Genomic DNA, 17,874 nt, shown 5'->3' with positions numbered 1-17,874 from the left:
TGTTTGAGAGACATTTTACTCCTGGTGGATGACTGGGCACAAGAAAGGTGAATAAAAATACTTAATGCCTTCTAAATCCTTAACTCAGGTTTGTCGTAATCACCCCTGTTGACATTCCATTACCCACAGTATGCCCAATGGGGCAGAGAGAGACAATCCACCAACTATATCATGTGGAGTTTCAATGTCATTTGGAGAGAGCATGGACATATAATTCTAAAATTGGAAGGGAGGTAGTAAAGAATTGAAAAGCATGGGGGCCTCCTTGGTGGCCTAGGACTGAGTCTCAGCTCTGTCACCACTATGGCTTGGATTTGATCCCCAGCCAGGTAGCTAACCCACATATGGCACAGCAGACCTCTCCTGTCTCACCTGCTGCTCCCCTTAGCAGTGTATTTCAGTAAATCCACCTGCTCTGCTGCCCACTCTGTCTCTCGTGAATCCTCTGGCCTACATCTCCATTCTTCTAGGCAAATAAAAACATTTTTAAAAAAGCCATTGAAACGCATGGTTCAATCTACCATACGAAAGGGTAGCAGACAAAAGTAAATAAATATCAAATACATAAAGCAAGTTAAGGGCATATCTCTATGAAGGGAAGGAACTTACTTTTAGATAATATTGTTAGGGAAGGTTTATTGGATCTGGTAACATTTGAGTAGAGTCCTAAAGGAAATTAAGACACAAAATTAGTGGGATTCTAGGGAAAGAGCTTTGTGGGAAGAGAGAGCAGTAATGAAATGGCCCCAAGGTGGGGTTCAGGGAACTGCAAGGAAGCCAGCATGGCTGGAGTAGAATGAGCTAGAGGGAAAGCAGTATGAAACCCATTCTGTGAATGAATGTTTAAGTTGTTCCTAATTTTTATTTATTTTTTTAAAGATTTATTTATTTATGCATATAAGACTGGGGGACAGGTCAAAGGTGGAGGGGGTAAGAAGATTCACCAGAGATAGAGTGGGGAACAGAACAAGTGGATTGACTGAAATACACTGCTGAGGGGAGCAGCGGGCTAGTCAGGAGAGATTTGCTGTGTCATGTGGTTAGCTCCCTGGCAGGGGATTGAACTTGTGCTGGAGAGGCTGAGGACAGCTTCATAGGTTGTGTCTTAACCCCTTTCACCACCAGGGAGGCCCCCGTCCCTAATTTTTCTTTTAAAGATTTACTTATTTATTTATACAAGCAATGGGTACAGTCAGAAGCACGGGAGGGTGAGAGAATTCACCAGAGCCAGAGCGGGGAGCAGAGCAGGCAGAAGGACCGAAGTACACTGCTGAGGGGAGCAGCCGGCGGCAGGAAAGGTCTGCATGTCATGTGGGACCCTCGCCCCGCGGCCGCTGGGGATCGAACTGGCGCTGCAGAGGCTGTGGGCAGCTTCTCAACCCAGTGCTCAACGACTGCCTGTTCCTAATTTTTAACTGTAAAAAACATACTGACAATCCTTATATATGCCTTTCATGCATTTGAAAAAATCTTTCTTCAGGGCTGATAGCTAGAGGTACAATCACTGAGTATAAGTATCTTCCAGTTTACTAAGTGTTAACAAACTATAAAACATTATAAAACTACATTTCAAAGTATTATAAAGGCAATTTTTAGTCCCACCAGTGGTGTGTAAAATTCCAGTTTGAATTTGATATGTCACTCTTTTTTAATATAATGATCATTTATCATGGTATTTAATTACACATTTTACTATCACATTACATTAATAATCTGATCATGAGATTGTTGTAACTATTGTAATAACATTTTATTATTGCTGTTTCATTTATATTTCCCTAATTACTGGGAAGTTTAAGATCTTTTTATTTTATTGCCACTGGTTTCCTTTTGTAGTCTGCTGGTTTCCTTTTGTAATCTGCTTATGCAGATTTTTTGCCAACTTTTCTGTTGGGTTATTTAGTCCCATCTCACCTCTTTCTTTACATAGAACTTCTTCGTATATTCTGAAACTGAGTCTTTTTCATATATATATATATATATTTACCATATATATGGTATATGTCTTCCTTAAGTGAGATTTTCTCTTTGACTACCTTCTGTTTTATTTGTAGTACTGAATTCTTAATTTTTTAAAAAGATTTATTTATTTATTTATACAAGTACTGGGTACAGTCAGAAGTGCGGGAGGGTGAGAGAATTCACCAGAGCCAGAGCGGGGAGCAGAGCAGGCAGAAGGACCGAAGTACACTGCTGAGGGGAGCAGCGGGCGGCAGGAGAGGTCTGCGAGCCATGTGGGACCCTCCTCCGGTGGCCGGGGAGCAGCCGGGGATCGAACCGGCGCTGCAGAGGCTGCGGGCAGCTTTGCAACCCAGTGCTCAACCGCTGTGCCACCGGGGAGGCCCTGAATTCTTAATTTTAAAATAGTCAAATTTATCAAAATTTTTCTTTGTGCTTTGTAATTTAAGACCTCCCAAAGTCATAAGACTTTTTATAATTTTCTTTAAATTTTTTGCTTTCAAAAATATTAATACTTTTTTACTTTGCAAAATTGCAAATTCAGAGAAAAGTTCAGGAATAGTAACATGAATATCTTTATACTGCCAACTTACATTTACCAACTACTAACATCTGACACGTTATCTTTCTCTCCATGTTTTGGTGTATACGTTTTCTGTTGGCCAAATCATCTGAAAATAGAAATCACGATATCTCACCTCTAAATATTTCAGCATATCTCCTAAGAAGCAAGTATATTCTACATACCCACAGCATCATTATTACAACTGAGAAAAACAAGATGAATTCAATACAACCCTTGACTTACTCTCCACACTCAAATTTCTGCAATTGTCAAAAATGTTTATACATGTTTTAAAAATCCAAAATCAATACATATCATCTGTCTTTAGTCTTCTTTACTGGAACAACCCTATCACCTCTTTTTGTTCTTTTTTTTTTTAAATAAGATTTATTTATTCATGCATACAAGAGGTGGGGTACAGGCCAGAGATGCAGGGGTGAGAGGATTCACCAGAGACAGAGCGGGGAACAGAACAGGCAGACTGACTGAAATACACTGCTGAGGGGAGCAGCGGTGAGTCAGGAGAGGTCTGCTGTGCCATGTGGGTTGCTCCCTGGCTAGCCGGGGATGGAACTCTTGCTGCAGTGGCTGCAGATTGCTTTACAGTGCGGTGCTTAACCCCGTGCACCACCAGGGAGGCCCACCTCTTTTTGTTCTTTATAGTATAGGTCCTTGAGTAATTTGAGCCAATTGTCTTGTAGAAAGCCCGCATTCTGGATTTGTGTGACTATCATTAGACTCAAGTTAAGTATTTCTAGCAAAAATATCACATAGGTGATAATGTATACCTCCCACTGCATCACATCCAGAAGCACAAGTTGGGACTTCCCTGGTGTTGCAGGGGTTAAAGTCTCAGCACTATCAAGCTGTTGTGAGCCACTGCCCCATGAGTTGGATCCCTGGTCAGGGAGCTACCCACATGGCACATTAGACCTCTCCTGTTTCACCTGTTGCTCCCCTCAGCAGTTTATTTCAGTAGCTGCCTGTTATGCTCCCGACTCTGTCACTGGTGAATCCTCTCACTCCCTGCACCTCTGGCCTACACCCCAGTTCATGTATGCATAAATAAAAATAATAATAAATCTTAAGAAAAAAGAAGCATATGTTTAGATATCCTCCTGTTAGTGATGCCAAGCTTAGTCAAGACTGTGATTGCCAAACCTTTCTGTTGTAAAGGTACATTCTCCTTTGGAATTAGTAGATATTCAATGAAGGGATAATTTGATATCCTGTTTCCCAATAACCTTTTCACTCAAAGAGGATCTACTGGTGATCTCTGCCTGAATTATGAAATAATGAGTTTTAATTTCTACAATTCATTCTTGGCTTTTTTGAGGGGGGGGGTGCATAGAAGAACTGGGTGTAAGCCAGAGGTGCAGTGGGGTGAGAGTATTCACCAGAGACAGGGTGAGCAGAACAGGTGGATTTGCTGAAATACACTGCTGGGGAGAGCAGCAGGTAAGACAAGAGAGGTCAGCTGTGCCATAAATGGGTCAGGTACCTGGCTGGGAGAAGAACTCAGGCCATGCCAGTGATAGCGTTGAGATTTAACCCTTAGGCCACCAGAGAGGCACCAATTTTTTTTTTTAATAATAAATTTTATTTTTATATTCCCCATACAATTGCAACCCCTCCATTCTGACCCCAATCCCTCCCCTCCCGCCCCTCACCCCCCAAAAAGTGTCTCTGGTTCATAGTTTTTTGTTGATTTTGATTTTCACTTTCTTATAGTTATTCATTTTCCTGGTCCCTTATTTAAGTTTTCTAGATTCCTGCTATGAGTGAGACTATCCGGAATTTTTCTTTTTCTTTCTGGCTTATTTCGCTGAGCATGATCCCTTCCAGCGCCATCCATGTTGCTGCAAATTGCATGTGTTTATCTTTTTTGAAGCTGAGTAATATTCCATGGTGTATATGTACCTCATCTTCTTGATCCAGTCATCTATTTTGGGGCATTTGGGCTGTTTCCAAAGCTTAGCTATTGTAAATAGTGCTGCTATAAACATAGGGGTGCAGGTGTTCTTTGGAATGGATGTTTCTGTGTCCTTTGGGTAAATACCTAGGAGTGGAATTGCTGGATCATATGGAAGCTCTATGTTTAGTAGGTCCAGAAATCTCCACACAGCTCTCCATAGTGGTTGGACCAGTTTGCACTCCCACCAACAGTGCAGGAGAGTTCCTTTTTCTCCACAACCTCGCCAACATTTGTTGTTGCTAGATTTTTTAATATGTGGAGAGGCACCAATTTGTACAATTCCTTCTATATTTATTAGTTGGCATTCATTTATAAAGAAAATCTATCTGTTTCCCCCTCTTTCATGGTTTCTTTGGTTGAGTGTCACTACAAATGTTTTTTTTAAAACTCAAAGTGTAATAATAATCATGAGTATCATTCTTTTTAATGTTCAGATTTCCACTGGATCATACAATGGAGGTCCATAAAGTTTTGCTTTTCACATTTAGATCTTTACTCTGTCTGGGCTTGTTTTAAATTTTTAATTAATTAATTAATTAATTAATTTTATACACTACTGAGGGAAGCAGCGGGGGCAGCAGGAGAGGTCTGTCCCACCACGTGGGACCCTCGCCCCGGTGGCCGGGGATCAAACCAGTGCTGCAGAGGCTGCGGGCAGCTTTGCAGCCCAGTGCTCAACTGCTGCGCCACCAGGGGAGGTCCTGGGCTTTTTAACCAGTTGTACCCGTCCTATTAGTTTACAGTCCCGTTTCCACATTCATATTTTTTTTAACAATACCACTATATTAAATTTTCACATATGCATGTGTCCATTTCTAGGTTTTCTATCTTGTTCCAGTTGTTTGTTTAAACCCAGGTTTAGTTAATGGTTTGAGAAGTTATCTCCTTATATGCTTCTGGGGTAAACATCGCCATCTCATTTTTTTCCCTTCAAATGTATCTTTTGCTTTTTGCAAGGAAAAAAGTGTGAACTGCTCTAAATTTTAGGACCTGGTTGTCATTCTCTGCCTTCTCACACTCCTTATTTTTGTTTCATAGTTTTTGGTTTTATTTTATTGTAACTCACAACTCTATCATGTATCTCTTTATGCATCCTAAGAATACTTAAATTCTTTAGCATACTTATCCCAAAGTCCTTTAATCTGAAATAAATTTATATTGATTGATGGCTTTCTTTTTTTCTGAACTATTTTCTTTCTGAACATTTATTTAGATATTTGAAATTCTTATTTGCAGGCACAAAATTTTGTGTTTCTTTGTTTTGATCTCTCTCTCTCTCTTTCTCTCTCTCTCAACACCCTTTCATTCTGCTTGATGGTTTGTAGGTTCCTTTTTTGGTCAAAGGCTCCAGCCCAGTTTCAGATCTCATAATGTGGTATTTCAAATGTCTGTTCTGTTCTGCTGTGAGAGCTACCACAGGCCCAGTTAATGAACCAGTGGTCTTCCTAGTTAAACAAGATTGTATTCATGTGCCTTTACCTAATTAGGTCTGTAGTTCCAAATATGTTACTGCCCAAGTCAATGCTTGGGGTAGTTTTTGTTCTGCTTCTTTTTATAGGTCCCTAGTTTAAACTACAGCTGTGAATATGGCTCTAGTTCAAGTGTTGAGAAGCACTTTTAGTCCTTATACTCTACAGAAGCTGTCTTCATATTCATCTCTGTTTACTCTGGGATTTATCACCTAGTAAGTCTTTGTCTTCCCCTTTCTCCTGCCCTGCTATTCAAGTTTCATTTGTTGTTTTCTAATGGGTATGTCACTTGCATAAACAATGCAATGGTTTCATTGTTGTTTTTTTTTTCTTTCCTTTTTTTTTTTTTAAAGGGGGGGATTTTTTTTAAAAGATTTATTTATTTATTTATACAAGCACTGGGTACAGTCAGATGCACAGGAGGGTGAGAGAATTCACCAGAGCCAGAGCGGGGAACAGAACAGGCAGACTGACGTAATACACTGCTGAGGGGAGCAGCAGGCAGCAGGAGAGGTATGCGCACCATGTGGGACCCTCACCCAGGGTCGGGGATCGAACAAGCACTGCAGCTGCAGGCAGCTTTGCAACCCAGAGCTCAACGGCTGCGCCACGGGGGGAGGCCCAAAATATGATTGTTTAGAAGACATGCACAAGACATGCACTGTTGGATTTATACACTGGATCCCAGAATGTGATTGATGGGGAGAAAAAAAAAGATTGGACTAGTTATGTTGGGTGAAAGAGCCAGAAGTTATATAACACACAATAAACATTCATCTGGTTTGAAGGGCAACTGCATCATGTACAACATTGGTTGTGTTGCCTCCGAGGTGGTGGATCTATTTTACATGAACAATTTTGGAATACCATCAAGCATCAAGATATAACTGTAGGGTTTTATGAATCATTCCCATTTCTACTTTAAGAAATTGATATTTTTCATGCTGTCTCTATATGACTGCTTTAGGCACAGATCAGATAAAAAGGAGAATATGAACAATCTCCAAATAAAATACACTTGTAGCCTAGGCAGTGAAGTGGTACAACATTGAAAGACTTTAAAAATGCAACTCTTTTTGGGTCTCCTAAAGTCTATCTGCACCGTTTACATGAGTCTCTTCCTCAGGTGTCATTTGTCCCAGGATGCAAGGCACACTAAGGAAGATATCACCTTTCATTCCATAGAGACACTTACTCATGGTGGAAATTGGATGCACCCACCTATGATTCTTCATTTTACTTTCTGCCAAATCTGCCACCCATGATACAATGACCCAGGATGTGTAACATTTCAGTTTGTAACATCTCATAAGCACTGTCATCCAGTTGTTTGTGAACCTCTTTCCACTGTTCCTAATCTGCATCAGTGCCTAAATCAGGATGCAGTCTTCAGGGAAACACTACATCCGCTCCACTTCAAACAGGCACACAGAGTCTCCATGCTTTCCCCATGGACCCATCCATGATGGCTGAATGGGTGAACTCCCAGCCTTTCCCCCATTAGGTAACAGAACTGAACTGAGTCTAGATTGCAAACATTTTTGATAACACAATTTTGGGGAAAGTTGCTTATTTTCTAAATTGCATAGGGCAAGATATCCACTGGATTGGAAAATACAAGCAACTTACAGTTTGGGCTGTATTATACAACATTTAGAATGATGGATTTAAAGTTGTTGCCATTATGCTGGACCAAATTAAGGCAGTCATTCCTCTCTCACTGATGTGCCCAGCTGTGATAATAACTGGCTTGGAATTTACAGTTGCATTATAGTCTTTGCCAAAGACAATTTTTGGTGTTCCAAGGAAAAGGCCGCTCTCTTGAAGATCTATCATCTCTCCCTTCAATTTATTCCCCAGGATGTCAACAAGAGCAAGTTCATTTTGCCAAATCCCTTCATTAAAACACTGATGACACAGGCCAAGCCAATAGTACCAACTCCAACAACTGTTATCTTATTCTGGGTGGCGTGTTCTTCCTTAAGAAGATTCTAAATCAACTGATCCTTGACAGCTGCTACATTGGACTCAGAAGTGAAAGGAACCTGGAGTGCTTGTCCGGCGGGTGTCAGTAGCACACATGGGACCTGGGCTTGGTGCAGCTGTTCCATATACAGTTTATGTTTTAATTCAATTCATAACATTGTGTTTGTCATTTTTCTGGTCTGTGAAAATGTGGGTCTGCTTGACTTAAGCGGCTGCTAGACTTAAGCGGCCTGTTCAGCCACCATTATGGTTACCTGCAGTTCTGCATTCCTATACAAAGGTCAGAACTGTCCAGTCACAATCATGTGAGCCAAACCTTACAAGGTGCCTTTCATATCAATCAAGAGCAGAAAGCTTGACCACTCTGGGAAGGGTATGCATCAAGGAGTATGATCGAGAATGCCCTGGGGGACTGAGGACGGATGCATAAACTTACTCCCGAATCATACATCATGAGATATGACCGGGAACGCCTGGGGGGGCCGAGGACTGATGTATGACAAGGGACCCCAGAAACTGATCAGTGGAATGCCTTGTTGATAAGATTAGGACCGCGGCTTGGGGCCTGGGGTCTAGTTTCGATTACAACACTTGGTCACTTGGTCATCAAGCTGATAATATGGTCAGCAGACTCACGTCCCCCAAGCCCTAGATGACATTCCTGAGTTTCACCCAACCTTTTCTCCTTGTCCTCCTAAAGGATGTAGCTGATGCTCTATGATTATTTTTATCAATAAAAACGGCCAGGATCTTGCTCTTAGCAGCATCCTGCCTTGTGCAGCCTGCTCCACCACTCCCGTGTCTTTATCAGTGTGGTGAAAACACTTGAAACATGAAAACACTTGTCTTGTTTTATCTACATATTTTCTCTCCTCACTCCCACTTCCCTTTACTTCATCTATCATGTACTATATTTGAAGTAGAAATGTATCAAAGGGTGATTTGCTGTGCAATCTGATTGTAAACTCCTTTTTTTTTTAAAAAAGGAATTCTTTATAGACAAAGAAAGAGAAAAAGAAATTAAGAGTCTTCCATTTCTAAAAGGGCAGTGAAAGTTTGTCTCTGCTTGTAAGATCATTTTCTGCCAACAAAGTTGAAAACTTAGTGATAATTACTGCTTATTCTCCCCCAGATTCAGGGCCTTTATTGTTGCTTCTCCATTATCTAGCATCTCCACTATCACTAGACTTGCTTCCTTCTCTTCACCTCACTTAAAATTTCCATTCCCAAGATCATCAGTAGTCAGTTGTCTGTTAATTTTGTCATATAATTTAAGAAGTGGAATTATAAAACTTCTCTTTAAGAAGAGTAAGTAGTGATGCTGGGCTCTATAGCTCATTCCATATTAGGTTTGGGAGGGGAAGAATGGACTTCAATTAATATAGTAGCAATGACTGCTACTAAAGGAATAAAAGGTAAAATGAGTATCAGGGTATTTCTGCATGGAATCTGACCTGGGCTTCAAAGGGATCTTTAGTTATCAAAAGATCTATGTGATTATTTGAACACTCTTCCCTTACTTAGTCCTAGAGGGTATATAAAACATATCTGGTTTCTCTGAAATCTTTCCATTTACAAAAATATAGATGGATGTTCAGATGATATCTAAGTGAAATAAGGAGAGGACAAATAACACATTATTTCACTCATTTGTGCAATATAAAAAAACACAAACAAAAATAAACCTGTAGATCCTGACAAGAGAATGGTGGTTGCCAGAGGGGAAGGGGCAGGGAGGTTGTAGCTAGAAAAGGCCAATTGGTTTGTGGTGGATGATGATTAAACATTTAACGGGGTCATAGTGAGAAAATGTAATCATGGAACCTATAGAGTATTGTAAACTAACATGAACTTGATTTAAAAAAAAGAACAATATGAACTATCTTTCAACTTGGTCCTACATATATACTTACTTTGAAGAAAATCCTTTGTCCCCATTTGGCTCAACAAAACATAATTGATGCCTAAGGAGTAAGAAGATTCACAAATCTGTCATGAAACTTATGGCGTCTGACCCTCTTCACAGAAAAATGTTGATAAATTTTGTTTAGAATTTCAGGGAGTTTGTGGATACTTGGTCAAGATATCTCCCAGTCAAGGGTAAAGCAGCAGGTTTAGAACCTACTTTAAGATTTCATATTGCCAGTACCTACCTCCTAGAATCCTCAGAATCCATGCCCCTCTTAACTCCTTTGAGTGGTAGATATTATCTTCATGGATCTTAATTCCATTTCTAATAATGACCTCCAATTCCAATTCAACAATATTGTCCATGTTCCTTTTGTCCTGATTGTACCCAAGGCCACACATAATAAAGAAAATTTCAAACAGAATTAAATAACATCTGTCTTCACGGACCATTTGTTCCATAAGATCCCTAGTGTCCAAAGAGTTCAGTGACCCTACATCAATTACTAGTTTATTTTATTTGTGACCCTAAATGCTTATGTTTTCTTTTAGAAAATATTTTTCTTAAGTGAATTTTTTTTACTTTATGATTAACATACATATTTTGGATCCAGGGTACACAGAGGATATTTCATCAACTTTAATACTGTCTTCTTCAGTAATGAGGAGATGATATTAGGAGAGTGTCCCAGAATCTGCAGTCATCCCCAACTCAACTAGCTTCTCTGCCTTTTTCTAAGAGAAGCAGCAACTGAATTTTCCTATTGACATCACAGGTCTGTGTTTTATTGTGTTGTCTCTTCCTCACTTGAAGTTTCTGTCTCAGAGCTTGTTTCTTTATTGAGTTCAGGTGGTGCTGAAGTCACTGGACCAATCCCCAGCCTTGACCTCTCCATGGGAATCACAGTGGGGACACCATGATCAAGAGGAAGAGATCTGGCTCTTAGGTGGTTGAGGAAGGAGACGATCCCTAAAGGAAGAGAGGAATTTGAGGTTAGTTTCAACAGACAGATGGTCTTTTGACTTTTAAAATTCTTACTCATCTGTTAAACATTCAGTTCAACAATCCTCTTTTTAATGAAGCCAACCCTCCTCTCCCCCAGGAGAATTACATTACCTTTCCGTGCTCCCATTGTATTATAGTATTTCTCATGTGGTTAGGACAATGTCTAAAATTCCTAAATTCAAATCATGGCTCTGCTACTTTGTGTGATCTTGGGCAAGTTATTCAAACTATTTATGCCTCAGTTAGTGGTAGAACTAATTCTAGGTTTTCAGACTTTAAAGCCCATGCTTTCTTCACCACAGCACACTGCGTGCCAATATATAAATGTTCTAAGTAGAAAGAACCAGTAGTTCTATCTCCCCCAGATTATACCTCCCTTTAAAAAAGTAATATCTCCTTCCATCCTTTATGTATAATATAGGAAACTGACTCACCAGCAAAGGTGTATAAGAAATCACTCCACCAATTAATATAAAAAGTCCATATGAAAGTTGACTCCATAATATCCCTAGTATGCCACTGAACTTGTGTCAGAAATAGGATGAGGCAGAAGAGCAAGGAGACAGCTAGACCAAAAGAAAAGATGTCACAACTCATTAGTACCTTCAATCTGTCTTGACCGCCATCCCCAACTCTTCTTTGGTTTCCAGATAATACATATATGAAAAGGATAAAAAGGATTGAATTTTGGGGATTGACCAAATCAAGAGAGAGAAAGGGGCATCTACTTCTTCCCTGGCATAAGCCAGTAAAAGTGTGCTATATATAATAAGATAGGGCAGGTACTGGCAGCTTGATGTGATACTGAACAGGAGAAAAAGTATTAAGTAAAAGAGGATGAAAGCCCCACAGAGGAACTGTGTTCCCTTGACAATTACCATGGCATTACTCTGCTAGTATAGGTCTGTACCTGAGATGAAGCTGAGCATGGATACCTTCAGATCCAAGTTGGCTGTCGTGTTTCCTCTTCTAGGGAGGCAAGAATTGAAGAGTGAACCAAGGCAGATAAGTATGGCGATGACAGAGATGAGGAATAAGACCCTGGAATATAGGAGGTAATCTGGCAAGGAGAGCGAGAAAGAAAAGGCTTAGTTCATCCATTGGTGACCGACCCTTAAGAAAATCAGATAGAAAAGAAATCAGATAGTCTTAGAAACATGAATGAGAACACAAGAGGATGAAGCAGAGTTTGGTATGTGGTATCCGAGGAACAAATAAGGATCTTCTTTCCCAGTTCTTCATTGATACCCAGAATTTCTTTACTATGAAAACAAAACCTTTATTATTAAACTGAAGATAATATATAAACAGTTCTGGGTGCATTAGCACATACTCTTTGATATTAAACATTTATATAAGATGTATGACTCTAATAGCAGGGGAGAGGGAGGGAGGAGGGTCAAAACAAGAGAAGGAAGAGCACAAGGGACTATGGTGACGGGTCCCAGATGCTGTGGTGGTGAGAAAACTGTGGGGACTACACCTGAGGGGAGAAATCAAACACTGTACAGAAATGAACAATGATGTGAGAAAATAAACAAATTTAATTACAGAAAAAGAGTGTATGAGTATATGGAGGTATGGTTCTATCATGACTATACAGATTAAAACTTTTTCTTGTTCCTAAGTCTAATTCTAAAAGTAATACATGTTCAGGGCCTCCCTGGTGGCACAAGGGGTTAAGCACAGCACTGAGAAGCTATCCGCAGCTTCTGCAGCACTGCACGAGTTTGATCCCCAGCAGGCCAGGGAGCTACCCACATGGCACAGCAGACCTTTCCTATCTCACCCATTGCTCCCCTCAGCAGTGTATTTCAGTCAGTCTGCCTGTTCTGCTCCCCACTCTGTCTTTGGTGAATCGTCTCATTCCCCACACCTCTGGCCTTAACCCCAGTTCTTGTATTCATAAATAAATAAATCTTTGAAAAAAAATGACTACAAAATAGCATATCATGTTAAAAGATTTTGCTTAATGATTCATCCATTATTGGGATTGGAGTTTGTTTCTATCTGTCTTTTCTTTTTCATGTGCAGGCCTTATCATCCTGTGACTATAAAATAAAATCACATTTACTTTAACTTCTATACTGTAATGATTTCAAGCCCCAGTTTACAGGGTTGTAGGAATTAAACACTACAAAAATCTCTCTCCCCCTCGTTTTCTGAGTCCTTCAAGAGCCTGTACTTCACTACCCATATTCAGGGCCATGGTGCACTTTCTCCCCCCAGCTCTTGGCTTCAGGCCTTCACTCTCTTTTACTTGTCACTGCAGATGCTTGCTGGTAAGAGAGAAGAGGTGCCGTGCAAAACTTTACCTTTGTTTCCATATTCCTAACATGGAATAGGTCCTTCCTTTGATTTTACCAACAATGTTTTACTGAATATTAAGAAACAGAGTGATGTACAACTGCAAGTGGTTTTTATGAAATACCACCCACCCAGCAATATCTTCAATGTCCTGTACCTCTTCCTCTTTCCTGTCTCAGTGGAGCAGGAGCTAGCTCATCCTCACCACTGAAAGTCCTCTAAGCATTTCCATACCTAAAAGTCTAAGTCCAGTTTCCAAGTAACTCAGAGAGAAGAAATTATATGCCACATTTTTCCCAGTCTAAGATCTTTCTCCTAAGTTTTACTTTGTTCTCTAGACCATAATCAGTAATAGTTATTTCCATCAAGATAAACCACCCACAGAGGTAAGTCAATCTGTAACTCCAACAAGTTAGCTACATTAAAACATGATGAATTAAGGGCAACATGGTTCTGAAGACTGGGTCTTCCATAATTAGCAGTAGATATAGTCAACCAGAATTGTCAGCCCAGATTGAGCTGCATATAGCCCAGTGTGATAGACATTTTTATGGTATTTAACCCTAGCAGCCCTTGTCCATAGCCTTGAACCCTTCCCTCTGGTCCTCCTGACAGTAGTTAATAGGGCCGAGGAAGGAAATCTGATCCCAGTTGGACAGACTTGATTTTTATGCTTGGAAATTTGGATTTGGGACTGAATGGTGTTAATTTTCTCTTTTGCTTGTGTGAACCACAAATATAAAGTTAGTCTAGGATATCACTTTTTGGGCCCTTACGCAGTAATAAACAGGAAAAACAGCTGTGGACATGAAACAAAACACAAACATAGCTGAGTGACAAAGCAATTCTAGAGATACCAAGTGACTAGCTAGCTTCATTTCTTCACCTGAGATCCCAGTGTCTTCTGGAATCTCCTAAAGTCCAACAATCTTCCTGCCCTTGGGAGTCTATGACATTCTGAATCTTTATAAATACATTCACTCTTTAGCTCATGCTAGTTGAAATAGGTTCTGATATTTAAAACACAAAAGAGCATTATCTAAGATAACCCATCCAAGTGGGTTACAGTTCTGTCTTTTCTTCTACTGTGAAGGGAAGACTTCACCTTCATGTTATTCTTATAGTGTTCTCTGTTAGTGATTCATTTCCTGAAAATAACATAAATCAAGTCTCTCAGAAGTCCACAGGAACAGCTAAAGATTTAGTCATGGAAGAACCTGAACCCTCAGAGTAATAAGGTATATTACTCATAAACCTAACACAAGAAGTTATCTCACCAGTTCAGTACTTAACTTCAGACTCTAAAACAGCTGCATTTGGATAACTTCATATTTTTTAAAATTTATATAACTAAATTTATACAAGCTAAGGTCTGGAAGCAGAATTCAAACCTCTATCTTCCTTGTAAGATCAAAATTGATTTCAGCTTTTAAACCTCAGTTTTTACAGCAAGTGACTCATTAAAGTTTCAAAAACTCTTAGGACCTAAGTTATAAAAGGCCTTGCTTATACACGTCAGTAAGAAACCTTGGTCTGGGCAGAGAAGAGTGCACAAGATACTGGGAACACCACATGGGTTACCTGTAAGCAAACACTTGTAGAGCTTTTCTCAAGAACATGGTTTGATGTGGACTCAGGTTTCAGGAATAGCAAGGCAAGCCTCACAGCTTACCAGCTGAGAGGAGAGAGCATGCCACTTGCAATTTGGAAAGGAAGACATCCAAATCATTTAAAAAACTTGGTAAGCTCCTTGCTGGTGTTGTTGAGATCATCCCAATTAGTGATTTTGCCCTTCAGAATACCATTGGGTGGGACATGAACACCACCCTGGCCAGAAGGGACACTACCCAACCAGAAAGCAGTGCTGTTTTACCGTGAACTGCGAACTGGACACTTGGTAGTTTGTAATGGATGGGCAGGATCTCCTATTGTTATGAAAGTAAAACTTTGCCTGGAGGTATTAGAAAGTGAGAAGGGAAGTGTGAAAAGTCACATTACACTTACAAACAAACAGCTTGGTTAATACTAGATACTCTTCTCCTCTGAGGCTGTTGACACCCTGAAGGGAAGCAATGGGGAAGCCAAGACAGCATGAAAAGAAAAGCAGAGGAGAGATGCAGCCACATTCAAGCTGAGCACCTTCTACTCAGCTGTTCCAAAGAGACTTGGTGGTAGGGTTTCCCTCACTACACCCTCAGACCTTCAGCAAAGATCAAACCCAGGAGAGGAAGGCAGTGCTCCCAAAGGATATAGCCCTTTTAACTGTGAAGGAGCTAGGATGAACTGGTGGGAGGGGGCAGCACGTGTTGATTTTGACAACCCACGTTGTCAAAAGCCACATCTAAACCTCCACATTGAAGCCTGTGTGCCTCTGTTCCAGGTATATGAGGTCAAGATAAGACTTCTTCAGACTCAGGGGAAGTACCCAGAGGAGGCAGTTGGGAGTTTGGAAGGATCCTAGATGGAGAACTAGCACCCCAGAGAAGGGACTGTGAAATCTGCCTAGCAGAATTATCTTGCCAGCTATGCTCGATCACTTCACTTCTATTTCCGCAATCCACATTAGAATACCAACCACACTGTATAGTAACAACTAATAAATGACAAGAATTCTTCCCAAATAGTCCACCTCATAATTTGGGAGAGGAAACAACCTGCATAAGAAGGAGAAAGGGTACACAGAGGAAACCAAAGAAAAAGATGGTTATATTCAATTTGACTGCCACCCATCTTGGACTTGGAGAGGTGGAGGCCAAAAGAGCTTGAAGAAAGAAAATGAAGGGTCAGTGTGGCAGAGAGCTCTGAAACTATGGGGCCTGTGGCATTTAACTTAGTGGCACTCACAAGGTGGCTTGGGTACGTGGCTCCAGCACAGTGCTTCATGGTGGCATATGACCCAGAGTCCTGCGGAGAGCTCAAGACCATTCTTGGTCACCAGGAACTGCACCCATTCCATTGGAGAAACGCAGATCTGTAATAGGAGGCTAAAACCACAGAGGCCGCCACAGAACATTCGGGTGTAGGTTTGTGTCTCCTCCACAAGCTGTTTCTGCCTCTCGTATGTCATCGAGTCACTCTGCTGACCTTTGGTTGGAAGGGTAGGCTACAAGGATGAGGGAAATATTGCCTACCTAAAAAGATAACTCCCCCATCCTTAGGGACTCCTATTCTTCTCTACCTCAAGAGTCCCCATGTAGGTTTGATTTCTGCCTATCTTTCCTTACCCGTTCTATAAAAACAAACCCCCCAAATATTCAGGACATTCTTTTTTCTTTGGGACACTCTGCCTAGGACCATCCTTAAGCAAGTCCTCTTCCTCCCACCTAACCTACAATTAGGGGCCTCCTCACCCTTTGGTACTGCCGGTACTCCTTATATTTGGGAACATCAGGATTGTAGAAGGTCATGACTAATTGTTCCTTCTTCTCCATCTTGGCAGTCAGTTCTAACTGTCACGGAATTTGTCTCGGCCCCTCTTCACACAGGCTGGCAGAATCAAAAGGGGCCGGAACCCATGGCACAGATTCCGTTTCTGTTTCCTCTTCCAGGTCTGGTCCAATCAGGAAAAAAATCTCACATTTTAAGCATGAATGCGTATGAGTGATGTGCTCCACCCTCCCTTCTCTGAAGACTCCCAACCCCTTAAAATTAAATCTAAATATCTTGTCAGCCATTGCTATGTGTCAGTATTTGTGCTGGATCCTGAGACATAAAGATGAACAAGACACAATTTTCTAATAGCAAATAGAAAAATGTAACTCAGATATCACTAGGACTCAATAGTTTTGTGGTTATAATTTAAGATTATGCATATAACCTTAATAAACTGAGATAGGCACTTATGACAAGAACCTGGAATTTGTGCTTTTGCCCCAAACCTAAGTGGTAGGCCCCAGGGAGTCTCAAAATGGGTCTGTTAGCCATAATCCTTCAAGCAGCATCTACCCTTTTCTTCCTCTTTTGCTAATGTTACCAGAACCCAGCCATCTTGGTGGTGGGAGACAGCAGGACAGCGATGTCCTTTCGACCCTGCTGCCCCACTGTAAGTCAGTTGTGGCAGTTGCTCCTCAGAGCTCAGTAAATGCCCTTTGTAATGGGCCAATCAGGTGTGAACTGTGAGCTGATTGGTGCTAAATAGTCCAATCAGACTTGGGGGTGAAAGAGAATATAAGCCAGGGTTGGAGGGAGCTAAGGGAGCCCCCAGAAAAAGGAGACGACAACCAGGGCCCTGAAGAAGGAGAGACAATGCCAGACCCCTGAAGAAAAGAAGATGGTTCCAGCCTCCGAAGAAAGAAGAAAAGAAGCATCCAGCAGCTGTCCTCTGTGGAGGGAAGAGAAGCCGAAGGACTCTCAAGGACTGGGCCTCGGGCCTGTCTCTGACTTTGCCTGAGAGGAGAGCCAAAGGTCCTGGGTCTGGTGCCTCAAAGAGCTGTTTGTTGTTGGTATCTGGGTGAGGCAGCCGCCACTTGTGGGTATAGTGAGCTTGTTATTTTCCCTGTTTGTAAATAAACCCCATGGTGGTTGTTCCTGGAGTCTAAGATCTCTCACAATTGCGCACGTGGGTGAAAACCCACAGGCAGTGACCTGTGCTCTTGTCAGGCACTGTCCTTTTTAGTCTATAGCTCTTGGTTTTGTTTTTGGCCTTTTGGCCTTTTGAGGCTTTGTGGTTGCTGTCCGGTCTCAGAGACCTTGTGGCCTT

The 17,874-nt window shown here is 41.1% G+C and overlaps 1 protein-coding gene and 1 pseudogene across 5 annotated transcripts; both read right to left on the bottom strand.

Annotated features, from left to right (window-relative positions):
• Window positions 1-7,035: 7,035 nt before the first annotated feature.
• Window positions 7,036-7,907, bottom strand: LOC119237955 (L-lactate dehydrogenase A chain-like; annotated as a pseudogene).
• A 2,465-nt stretch (window positions 7,908-10,372) lies between these two features.
• On the bottom strand, window positions 10,373-17,247 carry LOC119238817 (transmembrane protein 202). 5 transcript variants are annotated; one of them, XM_037502879.2, is made up of 6 exons: window positions 17,121-17,247; window positions 16,526-16,725; window positions 16,020-16,278; window positions 11,779-11,928; window positions 11,303-11,434; window positions 10,373-10,832 (listed from the first exon to the last, which is right to left on the bottom strand). In XM_037502879.2, exons 2-6 carry the CDS (start codon window positions 16,604-16,606, stop codon window positions 10,648-10,650), a joined length of 807 nt encoding a protein of 268 aa, XP_037358776.1. In that variant the 5' UTR covers window positions 16,607-16,725; window positions 17,121-17,247; the 3' UTR covers window positions 10,373-10,647. The 5 variants fall into 5 exon arrangements, with proteins under 5 accessions (XP_037358776.1, XP_054544595.1, XP_037358777.1 ...); XM_054688620.1 differs by having other exon boundaries at window positions 17,149-17,247; XM_037502880.2 differs by lacking the exon at window positions 17,121-17,247 and adding an exon at window positions 17,028-17,046.
• Between the last annotated feature and the right edge of the window lie 627 nt (window positions 17,248-17,874).

This window comes from Talpa occidentalis, unplaced genomic scaffold (assembly GCF_014898055.3).
Source record: "Talpa occidentalis isolate TD23 unplaced genomic scaffold, MPIMG_talOcc4v2.1 talOcc4.11, whole genome shotgun sequence".
In the NCBI taxonomy this organism is placed as follows: Eukaryota; Metazoa; Chordata; class Mammalia; order Eulipotyphla; family Talpidae; genus Talpa; species Talpa occidentalis.
This window is presented reverse-complemented; position numbering and strand designations above follow the sequence as displayed.

Bases quoted from the DNA above. Each gene is read 5' to 3' on its own strand.
- LOC119238817 (XM_037502879.2), bottom strand. From the start codon at position 16,606: ATGGAGAAGAAGGAACAATTAGTCATGACCTTCTACAATCCTGATGTT. The intron at 16,279-16,525 runs GTGAGGAGGCCC...TCATCCTTGTAG, and splicing joins AGTACCGGCAGTACCAAAGG to CCTACCCTTCCAACCAAAGG. The intron at 11,929-16,019 runs GTGAGTGCCACT...TCTCCTTGCCAG, and splicing joins CCACGTACCCAAGCCACCTT to ATTACCTCCTATATTCCAGG.